Raw genomic sequence first — 13,357 nt, 5'->3', positions numbered from 1 at the left:
ACCTACCTGCTTGCCTCAGGGCAAAACACTGGGCTTAAGTTTAAGTAATATACAAATTTACATTGTGTAATATAGAGCCGGAATCAGATATTCCCTGTTTTGTGTTTGCCCCTCATCAAGTAAGGTTTCGACAGATAAAGGCTGTGATAATGATGTAATGAAATTTAATAAAATTGGCATTATGTTGCCAATGTAGGGCAGTGGTCACCAACCCTGCTCCTGGAGAGCTATTGCCCTGTATGTTTTAGGTATTTTACCACTCTAACAGACCTAATTCCTATTAATAGCCCATTATCAAGCCCTTGACAAGCTTTAGCTGATTGGCAGCAAGTTAATAATTAGACTCAGGTGTTTTGGAGGGGGGAGATACCTAAAACATGCAGGGCAGTAGACCGCTGATGTAGGGTATGTAGCCTATGTGATGTAAGACATTATCCATTTCACATTATCCAACTGATCATTCATGTTGAATGTGACTCTTAATGGGTACATTTTACATAGGCCACACAAAACAAATTTAAAGTCTCCCCCTACAATAGATGGCTTTTTAGAATTTCACTTATATGCTACTTAGATAGTTGTTTGTCCTCCGAACAAGGGTAAATTTCTTTTTCTTTCTTCTTCTTCTTTATTTGGTATTTTTGCCCTTATTGTATTAGTTTTATATTAATTTTTTCGTTTTATTTAATTGCTTGATATAACCTTGAATGATATCTTATCACACAATAATGTACCATCTACAAGTGCGTGGATGCTGAAATATGTCTGTATGTTTGCTGATGTTCTTCAATAAAGGGGGAAAAAAGGTGGAAATGCATAAAGGTCAAGGGGAAACACCAATCGACAGGGAAACGGACTTTGGCATAAGAGAAGACTGAAATACCCTAATCAGATCACAGACTATACAAGTTATAATGTAACAACAACAGCAAATAAAAAGTCAGTTATAAACAGGGGGTCATGAGTCCATGCCCCCCACACACCCCCAGACACCCACCCACACACGTTTCTGGTGGAAAATTTGGATTTTTCATATTTTATTTGTTCATTTAAAACTGTAGTAATGAATATTATGTTAAAAATGGATCATATGGCTGTGTAATGTGAAAGGGGTCACACAAGGTCACAAACTGATATGAATTGATAATTATTTCCCTCAGCTTTTTTGAACTAGCATTTATTGTTTTTGTTTTACAACTTAACTGTTTTGATCTGGTCTCACCTCTCTTATCAGTGTCCTTGCTCTATGGCTGCTGAATGTAGGCAACTTTTCGCCAAAACAACTTTATAAAGTGATAGTATGTCAGTGTTGTGTTTACAGCTTGTTGCACTGCCCCCAGTGGCACAAAGTTTTTTTTTCTTTGTCTGATACATCAAGCAGTTTAAATAAGTTGTTTAAATTCTCAAATTCCCTGCAAAAATAGAGGGCATGACCTCAGTGGTACCAAATGGTAACTATGGTAATGGTTAGAAATATCTAATGACAGGCCTATATAACACACAGTTGTCTGCAACTCACCAGAGCAACTAATCTCACAGGCTTATGTTAAAGCTAAAATATGGTGTAAATTCACCAAAAGCTGAGCTGTGGGAAAACTAGGAGTAAATGTAAAAATATCTTAGGAAAAATATTAGGATTCATGTATGATTGTATATCTGATAAAATTTCTACTTTTGGATCTTCTAGTAGATTTCTCTTGGTCTCACTGGTCAACTCACCAAAGTCATGTACTGTGTGTCATTAAACAGGGCATAAAGGATTCAGCAACATGAACTAGACTGCACTTCTAAATCAGTCACCCTGAAAACTGAAAAAAAAAAACCTTTTTATTCAGTTGTTCCCTATGAACATGTGAAGGAAAATGTACAATATTCCAAAATGTTGGCTGTCTCTTGAATTACTTAAAAATTTCAACTACACACATATACTCGTTAGAAAAACAACGCTAAAACATGCTATCATTACATCCAAATACTTCTTAAAACATCAAAACACAAACAAACAGGGACCTCCACATGTCTTATAGGCAGTGTAGACTGTGAATGCTGCAGGACAGCATACAGTAGCTTCAAAAAATGCTTCACATTGCTTCACATTGAGAGAGAAAAATATGCTTCACATTGAGCAACAAACTGGTCGTGTGAGAACTGGTAAAACATATAGCAAAGGCCTCTAGAGCATGCTTAGCTCAATGAGACGGCCTGCAAACACGCCTAATGTGCCGATGAGACACACAGCCATGAAGACACACAGCAGGATGTGATCCAACACCATGGCCACAAACTTCCACTCTTCAGCCGCCTGGCAAAGAGAAGGGACAGTATGTCACATACACAAAAATAGGACTCATTGAAGAACCGTATTAGAAACACATTTTGTTATAAGAAGGATTACATTGTTGGATTCTTCATCTGATTTCATGGTTTCTGCAATGTACTTGACCCCTTCAATGGCACTGCGGACATCAGGATTCTTAATGATGGGTGAGTGGTAGGGCTCAGGGGTGGCCTGGCTGCCAGAGATGTCTGAGATGTCAAACTCGGCACCATAGATGGGTTTACTCTGCTTTTCCTTTCCTGGGCGCTTCATTGTTGAGAAGAACATGATGTTGGGGATGGTTTCAATAAAAACCTGCCAAGGAGGATAAAATATTTGCACTGTGTCAAGGATTATTTACAGCGGCAGAGCAATTTAAAAAAAAAAAAGATGTTCTGCCTGTCAGCACTAGATGGCAATATAGTACAAAGGATAAAAGGATAACTGAAGCTTGCCAAGTAGCTTCAGAAGGAGAATTATTCATCTCTAGCCATTCAGCTCTATGATGAAAATTATTTGTCATCATTTAGTTCCCCTCTGCTCACCGTGCGGACCCAGTCAGGCATGGTGTGAGTGCTCGGGGAGCGGTGGTGGGTGTTGATGACAATGACGGTAATGATGATGGAGGCAATGACAAAGACCATGGTGAAGAGCATGTACTTCCCAATGAGAGGCACAGCACTGGAGGTAGAGGGGATCAGCTCCACAATGACCAGCAGGAAGACAGTCAGAGACAGCAAGACGGAGATACTGAGAGTCATCTTCTCACCTGGGAGACATAGCAAACCGTCGTCACTGTTTGTACTTCTTAATTTGTCTAAAAGTCATCAAGGGGCACAGAATGCCATGAAATATGCAGTTGCTGCAAACATAACACACAATCTTCATCAGCAGATGGATTTTCAAAAGCTCCAAAACATACTGGAGGGACCTTGATGTGAGATTGTTTTACAGGTGCTGTTTCCAAAGTCACAAATGAACTTATAAACTCAGAAATTAAACTATATATTTTTTCCTCACACAATATTATGCATATTTTTTCAGACTTTCCCCTAATTTTTGCTTTTTTCTTGTGAGTTACTGGATAATTTAACTCTTCATGCTTCTAAAATTATTAAAATAAAACAAGGGGGGAAAAAATCTGTCACAGATAGGTCACAAATAGTATATATAACCACTGACAGATTGTGAGCAGTTTGTAACTACATTGCTTTGTTTTCAGGGGCCACAAAGGAAAAAAAGGTTAGCAACTCCAGATTTAGACCATAACATATGTGCCATCTGCTGAAGAACTGATAAGATGTTTCTATGAGCATATAGTTAAATAGGACAAGTAGTATCTTAGTAAGACACACTCTGTGTTAACCATCTTTACTTTAAAGGATATGTTGAAATTATCTTAAATGTGGCAGCTCCACATTTTCCACTCTATTTTTAAGTGCCTGCTCCTGATATCTACATCATGCAATTTTATTGGATTGCCACAAGGGAGAGCCCCTTGTATGAGCCCAACACTTCCTTAGCTATCAAATCAGGAATCCACTCTCTAGCATTGCCACACAATAACTGTACTGTTCACTCATTCAAGCAAATTATGTTTAAAAAAGCATTATATGCCCTTTTTTTTTGTTTGTTTTTGTTTTTTCTAAAACCAACAATAGAACAAGAAAGATGGTTTTGACACCATTTCACAACTAGAATGCAAGACATGTTGTTTTTGTTGCTCAGCAAGAGTGGTTATCCCAGAGAGAGTGTCTTTTGGCGCCAGCTTCTCTTCCACACTATCCTGTCAGCAGCCATATCAGAAACAGGGATCAAGTGATGTATTATACATTAAAGCAAAGGCCCGCTTTCAGACATGACAGCACAGAGGGACCCTGGGTAATGAGGCAGACCTACACACTGGGAACACAGCCAGATGTGCACAGGAGCTGTGCAGCCGATACAGGGACACCTCAGACTGACAGGAAGAATTAACAAAAACATTTTGTCCAACACAGTGTCAGCTGATATCACAAAAGCACAGATAATAACGCAGACATGTAGCAAATCTACAGTAGATATGAACCCTTTTTTTCAATTTGCAGATATATTTACTGTCATGCAGGTTAAATACAGACTCCCTTCAGTTCAGCATTCGGTCTACTTGGAAAAACAACTTGAGAATGTGAAGCAAAAGCAAACACGGCATCATATTATGTCTGAAAAAGGACTGTTACAGTACGGGTAGCTGGCTCAAATAGTATATGAATTAACTAGCAATGGGCCATGCAGCTTATACCCTAGAACATAATTATCCTGGACAACAAGATAGATGTTTGTTGTATATTGGTATGTGATGTGTGTGATGGATGTTTATATACTGACATCTATACCAAAAAAAGCAGTGAGTTTCTTTCTTTAATGTCATAATGTCACTATACTATTGAACTTGTGAAGGGAAACACTGTGGAACCAGTGTCAACGTACCAGAGTCTGTAGGAAGATAGAAGACCAGTCCAGTCAGGAAGGAGAAGAGCATGCAGGGGATGATAACGTTGACGATGAAGTAGAGGGGCAGACGCAGCATGAGAAAGTGGTAGGTGATGTCCAGGTAAGGGGTGTCTGGGCAGCAGGCGTAATACACCCAGTGCTTCCAGCTGCGGAAATCCTTCATCACCCACTCTCCACTCTCCATGAAGTTACTCAGATCAGGACGATCACTATCCTGGTGAGGAGAAGCAATAAAGAGGAAGATTAAATGATTATTTTCTCATTCAGTTTCTTTATATATGTCTATTATTTAACTTTTATCTTGTCATGTGCATTAGCCTACCAGTGTTAAACTGTTTTTATTTACCAGTATGCTGTTTTATTATTAGTGTGTTTGAATTATACTAACCTGTAGGAACATGGGCTATACTATAAATATTCATTTTTATTGTTTGAGATAAATTATTTTCTCCTGTTTTAATTTTGTTTTGTGATAAGCTCCCTCAAGCTTACCTTGTACTCTGAATATGTTTGGGTTCAGAAGTGACTGGTAAATAGAGCATTAAACTAAACTGTTTAGTTTGTTTGCCTACATTTAAACTGTGTACACAGATGTTGTATTTCACAGTGGGATTTGATGTCACGGTGCAAGTAATGTTGGTATCCTGACGAAAAATGTCAGTTGTATATCATCATTCATTGTGGTATCAGAAGTTACGTCACATATACACTTGCGCTGTTTAAAAGGGTTGTCAAGATGTCATGTAAAGCCTTTTTTCACAAGTGGGGATTTACACTATTTGTGTGGTTAAAGGAATATTTTAACATTTTGGGAAATACTCTTATCCGCTTTCTTACCAAAAGTTTGATCAGAAGATCCCACTCTTATGTCTGTACAGTAAATATGAAGGTGGAGCCAGGAGAAGGTTAGCTTAGCTTAGCATAAAGACCGGAAACAGGAGGAAACAGCTAGCCTAGCTCTGTCCAAAAGCTGAAAAAAGTGTACTAATTAACATGTTTCATCCCTTTTGTCTAATCTGTACAAAAACTGACGAATGAAAAACAGCAAGTTGAGGTTTTTATGGATGATTATGTGCACAACTACTTCTTGGTCCATTATTATTTCTTTCTTTCTACCTGATGACAAGACTGAAGGAAGCCACTGCTCCCGGCCAAAGAACAGTCCTGCACATAACCCCCCTGTAAAACTGCAATTTATCATTTTTGTACATTTTTTATACATTTAGTTAGCGGCTTTTAAAAGTGCCTGTCAGCAGATTTTGTTATGGTTGGAGAGAGCCAGGCTAGCTGTTTCCCCAGCTGCTGGATACAGATTCATATTTACTGTACATAAAAGATATAAGAATAGTATCAATTTTCTCATCTCACTCTTGGCAGAAAGCGAAATTTCCAAATGATTCCTTTAAAGAGAAGGTTTTAATGGAATTACAGGATTGACGACGACCAGGTTTCCATCGTAAGTCCAGGTACCCAGCTTCATACTGCAGTTCTGGAGGTCAAAGGGGAAATGTAGCACAATAATTTCACAGTAGCTCTTGAAGATGGCAGGTGGGTTCCATGTGATCATTCCTGTGTGCTCCAGCAGCACTTTGGTCTCATGAACGATGGCAAAGTCACCATCAGCGCTGCGGGCACAGACAAACACAAGCAGCATCAACATAGGCGGTAATAAGCTAAATGTTAATGCAGGGGGACATCATTGCCTGAGGATGGGTCGCTGCTCCCGCTGCACAGCCCAGCCAACCAGCGCTCGACTCGGCACAAGTTGTTGTGGCAGCGGAGCTGGTTGTCAGGGAAAAACAGCAGTGTGTCAGAGCAGCATATGGTGTGTGTGTGTGTGTGTGTGTGTGTGTGTGTGTGTGTGTGTGTGTGTGTGTGTGTGTGTGTGTAAGGGGGGAAGGGGGTGCAGGGTGGAGGGGGCTGCAATACAGAGGCCAGATTTAGCCTGATGAAATCTGAGCTTTCACACGCCACATACTAGAGTATAGGAAAGAGTGATTAAAAACATCACTGACAGGTGTGGTGATTGTTTCTAGAGGTCCGGATGCTTGAGGTCACATAAAGCACATAATAATGTATGCAATGGTCTTATAGAAAAAGAAGAACATAGCATGGATCAAATATAACCTGAGAACATACTTGTTGTAGAGAACCAGATCAGGCCGCCAAATGTCAGAGGAGGGAACTCTGATCTTTCTGATGCCACCGTAATCCTCTGGGTTCCACTGCAGGTTCACATCTTTCCATTGCTGGAAAAACAGACAACCAGACAACCAGGACTATGGGAAGCAGTTCAACAATAATAAATAACATTATAATGTTTAATTTGTTTATTCTAAATGAAAATATGAGCAGAAGATTGATACTTAAGAAAATGTCTTTTGCATTTTCAAAAATTTTGACACATTTTGTAGAGATAAAAAATCACATCCCAATCAAAAAAAAAAAAAAAAAATCATCCTCTAAAACATATTTCTACTGTAAATGAACAGTTTAATTACAACATGCTACAACATGTTCTTTCCTAAACCTGATCAGCTCACAGAAGAATGAAGCAGCACATAACTTTTACAGTTACTGTACTAAACTTTATTTTGTTCACTTGATTGAAGCGGTGAAGTCATGAATGAATTAAAATATTAAATCCCTCTGGTACTACAGAATAACAGATGACCTTTTCTGGAACAAAACCAGTGCTATGCAGTACAAGACCAGTATCTATAACCTCCATAAAGAAGATAGCACAAGAGAATAACATTTTCTGGTACAGGATACAAATCCTTCACACCAGACTCTGCAACTAAAACAAAAACCAAACAACAAAACAACAAAATTTGTCTTCTGTTGGCTAGAATTTATTCAATCTATTTTTAAATATATTTATTATTTATTTAATGTTTGTGCTGCACTCTCACAGTAAAAACTTGCTTTTTATTATAGTCAAACCATATGAAGTGTATTTTATTTTTACTTGTTGGGACACCAGTATTCGTTTATAACTCCACAAATTTTGAAAGTGTATTTTTAGCATTTCCTGAGTAAAATATTTGTATATTTGAAATGAATTTCTTGGATATATGTTTTTTCACATTTAAAATTTGTAGCTAGAAGCATGATGGTGTAATCTTGCCCTCTGCTTTCTTATTTATTTGAATATATACATCCGTTGGGGGTCTCTACACTATGATCCAATGTCCTCTCTTCTTTTATGATTTTACAACAAAAAAACAAATGTTTGAATCAAACCTGTTTCAGCCGCACGTTGCTGCTGACGATCTGGTTGACCTCATCCTGTGGATCCAGATCAATGTGTTTATAGACAGTTGATGACAGTTTGACAATCTTAATACATATGGTGTGACATGAGACCTCACCACACTGATGAGCTGGATGAGCTGAAGACCCACTGTCACAACGACCGGGTCCTTGAAGTGATTGACAGGACGGACAACCTTATTGTAACCAGTGAAGAGGGTTTTAACCAGGCGTGTTTCATCAGTGGAGGCCCAGGCAGCACCTAAAACAAACAAGACACCATACAGGATACAGACTTAGTTGTATGAAGGGATTATTTACATCAGCAGTATTTAAACAGTGAAATGACTGTGGAGGGATTGCATGTAACTCCTAAAGGTGCTTCTTCTGTTGGAAAATTAGTATGTTGCGCCAAAGTGGAATATTGCTTTAAGAACATCTGATACTTGATGTGACTTAATCTAATATGAGTTGAAAATAGACGTGACAAGTGTCAGATGCTATAGGTGTAAGATTTGTGCGAATATATTTGCATGCTCATGCACTATGATGTTTGATTTTTAAAGTAGACGGAAATGGATCCACTTGTACATGGTATGTAAACAGTATGTTTGTTTTAGTTTTGTGGGCATTAAATATATCAATTCTGGCAATCAAAAAAAAACAAAAAAAACAACATACACCATTTTCATTTTAAGGGTGTTGTTTTAAATTCAAATCATTATGAGTATGTATTTGTGTGATAAAAAATATTTTCGTCAAGTTTCCAGGTTGCATAACAAAGATAAAAAGTACATGTTCTCAAACTTCACTGTATACAGTATATAATTGTGAATATACTCATTCTGTTGGATTTTGGGGACTAAATTTGGCAAAACTACATTTAAACATGTAGTGGTAGTTCTGTACAGGTCGTCAATAGAGATATTCTTATGCTATTTCCGCTACATATGTGTCACAAGCCAGAGCAGGATCCCCTTTCATTTTTCAGCTGACCTTGAAACGAAGGTCATTTTCCAGCAACATGTTGTTTGAATGGCTGAATGATTCTTGAGACATTCTACTCAGCAAACTAAGGAAATTGGTCGGCACATAATTATGCAGGTGACTTTGTGTGCTGACAGACAAGATTGAAAAGCAAAATGAAAAGAGGACACATGCTCTTGTCAATCAAAGAGCCATTTTGCACAAAATTGAAAATTGCTCATTAGTTTGGTTGTTTGAATTGGATCAACCTTCACTGACCTGACAGCAGTTTTATTAAACATTATTAATAAAAAAGAGGGTTTAGTCAATGTTTATTCAAGCTTAAACTATTTTTAACTTCACTATGCTTTAAAGACTCAAAGTAATTCAAGTAAAAAGACACTTATTTACACAGTGAACAAGCACACATTTTCTTCACAGTTTTAAATAAGCTCTTACCTGCTAGAATGATTAGATGGAAAATGAAAAATAAAGTATTCATCCTTGCCAATAAACCACGACATCCAAAACCAAGATCCAACTTCAACACGTTGCCTGTTGACCACTTGAGAATTAAAAAGGTTTGACCCACCTAAAACATTCTTTCAGCACTGGCAAATGACTTACTGTACAACCTCCAGGCTCTCCACTGGCAGCCTTGTTGTTATTGTCTGACAGCGGATGTGAGTGACTGACTGCCAATGCTTGTCATTTGAGAGGGCCACATTCTCTGTCATCTGTTATAAGATCAACATACCAGAGTAATCCACCACTGAAATATCCCATCGTGAACATGGCCACACAAAACCTGGAGGTGCAAAGACACGACACATGCTCATTGCTCTCAGTTTTTCTTGAATCAGTGATAAACTTTTAATGCTGCCTTATAATCTCTGTATCTTGACATGTTTATCCCCAAAATCAAAGATATGTTTTCACATTGAATAATGATTTCACAAACATAATCTAGATCTAATGTATGAAATATTTTAAATCTTGACTGGAATTTTAAAATGAAGCTTTGTCAAGACTGAATGTTCATTCTTGACCTTGGAAACTTGACCTTGGAAACAGTAGACAAAACAATCTCACTATCAGATGGTCACCAGATTTCCATGTGAATGTCTCGGTGGACGCTCTACTGGTCAAACTTGAGGAGTAAACAAGTCAGTTTGAGGAATGCATGGCCAGGCAACTTGCATTTACATGTGAAAGATGTTGAAACATGTTAAATCAACATATCACCTTCTACCTGAAGTTAACTATTCTTGCTCTGTTTATTTATATCTGTTTATTTCTGTATTTTGTATTTATGTATTCAGTTTTTATTTAGTTACAACTTCTTTTTTCTCCCCCTTTTTTGATGGATTTACACATTGGGTGGTGCACCGTTCTCTAATTGTAAACATATATGTAAACATATATAGTATATTCTCATGCTATAATTATGAAATTGCTCACTTCATGAATTCATGATTTGATGATATTGAACAGAATGAATAAAGAGCTTTAAAAAAGACTTGTAAATGCTCCACAATTTATTTTTTAAGGAAAATCTTAACTGTTAAGATATTGCCCAACTAGAGCTGTCCTGTGCAGAATTTAAAGCTACAAAACCCCAGAACATTACTTGTTAGGTAGAGTTACTGGGAAAAAATCAACAACGACTTGAAGCTGTATGAATTCTCTGAAACTATTCTGTATATGAGATGTGCTGTATGTATATAAATGCACAAGCATTTACAGATCATAAATTCATATTTATATCTTAATATTATTATTTATTATCTTAATGAATATATCAATTCTGGTACAGGGACAATGTTGCTGTCTGAATCAGCTAGTAGGGCTTTAGGTGGAGTCATAGTAAAACTAAATTTATTGGTTTGGTTTCTCCAGATATATTACACTCTACCAAGCCTGTGTCTCATTATGATGCCAGGGTGTGGGGATTTAAGACTTACAAAGGATGTGAACATGTTCAGAATAACATCATGACATACATTATGGGGGTAAATAAATTTGCTTCAACCACAGCTGTGACAGGAGACTCTGAAGTGCGCTGGGCTGTTTGTATGAGTAGACTGTCAAACAGACTGGTGGGTATGAACGATAGCAGACTGTGAAAGAAAATCCTCATGTGGGACACACAGACACGCAGTACTGGATCAGATTATTCACACTTTATTTGAAAAAGTATGGTGTGAGGAAACGTCCAACTTGAAAGAAAAAGTTAAAATTGGTTTGATTAGATTTTGTTTTCAATTGATTTTTGGAATAAGCCAAAACTTAGAACATATGGTTTTATAAAAAATGAGTATAGTACTGAGAATTACGTGAAATTTTATCTTCCTAAAAAGAAAAGATCTCTGTGTGCCCAACTGAGATGTGATATTTTACCATTACAGTTAGTAAAATATCAGCTAAAATATATATATATATATATATATATATATATATATATATATATATATATATATATATATATATATGTAAATTGTATAGGTAGTTATTACTTTTTGTTTTATTTTTCCCTGTGTAAAGCATGTTTTCCCACATTACATGTTTTTTTTGGAACACAGTTGCCAGAAGTGATTATTTATATATTGTATTATTTTGTGTCATGTAATCCCATGTTGAAGGGACCATTTTAATAATATGAACCAGCAATAAAAAAATAAAAAACATTAATCCATTCATTTATGTGTCTGTGATATAGTCAAGTACATTTATAACATTAACCTTTAACCTTGAAATTAGAGGCAAGTAGGATGAAATAACACAGGCTTAATAAGAGTTTCAGTGTTTTAGTTTGTATTTGGTTGATACTATGTAATAAATAATCTTAATTAGTCATATTTTTGTTTGTTTGTTTGTTTTTTCTTTGTTAAAATATAATAAAGAAGTTCTCAAAAAAGAGAAGTGTGAATTAAATAAGAATTTAATAACAGTTTAGTCATGTAGCCTTTAAACCAATGTGATTAAGTTCTATTTATTTATTTTAAAAGTATTCCAGTGCTTTTTTATGTCTAAAATAATGCCTGAAAATAAATAATATGATAATCTTAGATCATTCATATTTTCAACCAGCCATGTGTTTCCTGAAGGCCAGGTGTTATACCCATGTCTCCTTTCTTTGCTCTGCACCTTCCCCACCCTGTCGGGCCAGTGATGGGTCAGGCAACTCAATTTCCTCACATCCCCAATTCGTTCAATCAGCCAGTCACTCAACCACTGGCCTCATTCATCTCACTTAGGGACAAATGACCATTTTGGCAATGTCTGAATTAAGAGAGATTTGTCTCAACCCTCCCCCCGCTCTTTCTGAATTGACACCATGTAAGCACCGCTTTGCCTTTCCCCAAGTCTGTCATGTAACAGGGGACAAGCCATCATTGTATCTGCTCACCCGACCTGTGGTCCCAGATGGACACTTTGGTGCTCTGTCCACTGTTAATTACAACACTTTCAGGTCTCACACTGTGATTCCAGTCTCCAGATGAGCATAAGCTGTGTTTTTATATCTGCTTTGTAAGTGAATAAAATGTTCAGTGAATCTGAATGAACGTGCCTATATGGTATCTGCAGGGGGTTGATGAAAACTGGACAACATACTGGATGTTTATGCCTCAATGAAGATTAAGAGGATTATAGTTTTTACAGAAGAGATTATGTTTTGAGCAATATATTTCCCATAATGTTCCAGAATAAATATAGGAACATTTTAAATAGGACAGCATTGTAATAATCCTTCAAAAAGAACATCCTATATTTCCATTACCCTTAATTTTACTTTACTCTTATTATGTTATATTACTATTTTTAAAGTATTTCAGCTAGTTTGTCAAGATGCAAATATCACAGACCAAATCACTGTTAATGTAAATTTTGTAAAGAAAACTCAGGCACAGAAACAAGAAAACAAGAAAAGTATGTAATAAATAATACACCCTATTTGATGTTCATTATTGATCCTGTTATATGATTACACTGATGCATTTTCTATGTGAAATACAAAAAACTATATCCAGCCATAGTGGGCAATTAAACATAATTTCCTGTACTTCACATGGGTGACTATTTCTGAATATGTTTTTATATTTCAACATTTGCAAACATATTCAGGTCAGTCTTCTGCAAGTGGAAAGCATTACAATCCAGTCAACAAAGAAAGGTCAGTCCTCTCATGGATCACAGCTTTTCAAATTTAGTTTCATTACTGTGAATAAGGCACATCCAGCACACAATACACTTGGCGGACATCGAGCTCTAGCATGGTGTTATCACAGCATCTGACTGGGAGACAGAAAACGCGATAGCTTTACT

The 13,357-nt window shown here is 36.8% G+C and overlaps 1 protein-coding gene across 1 annotated transcript; it reads right to left on the bottom strand.

Moving 5' to 3' along the window:
• Positions 1 to 1,806: 1,806 nt before the first annotated feature.
• LOC122992845 (acetylcholine receptor subunit alpha-like) lies at positions 1,807 to 9,770 on the bottom strand. The gene is made up of 9 exons (XM_044366834.1): positions 9,491 to 9,770; positions 8,185 to 8,327; positions 8,057 to 8,101; positions 6,950 to 7,059; positions 6,240 to 6,435; positions 4,787 to 5,024; positions 2,863 to 3,086; positions 2,396 to 2,632; positions 1,807 to 2,302 (listed from the first exon to the last, which is right to left on the bottom strand). The coding sequence occupies exons 1-9, from the start codon at positions 9,531 to 9,533 to the stop codon at positions 2,174 to 2,176; spliced, it is 1,365 nt and encodes a 454-aa protein (XP_044222769.1). The 5' UTR covers positions 9,534 to 9,770; the 3' UTR covers positions 1,807 to 2,173.
• Positions 9,771 to 13,357: the final 3,587 nt, after the last annotated feature.

This window comes from Thunnus albacares, chromosome 11 (genome assembly GCF_914725855.1).
Source record: "Thunnus albacares chromosome 11, fThuAlb1.1, whole genome shotgun sequence".
Lineage (NCBI taxonomy): Eukaryota > Metazoa > Chordata > Actinopteri > Scombriformes > Scombridae > Thunnus > Thunnus albacares.
The sequence above is the reverse complement of the archived record's forward strand: the minus strand, read 5'-3'. Positions and strand labels throughout refer to the sequence as shown.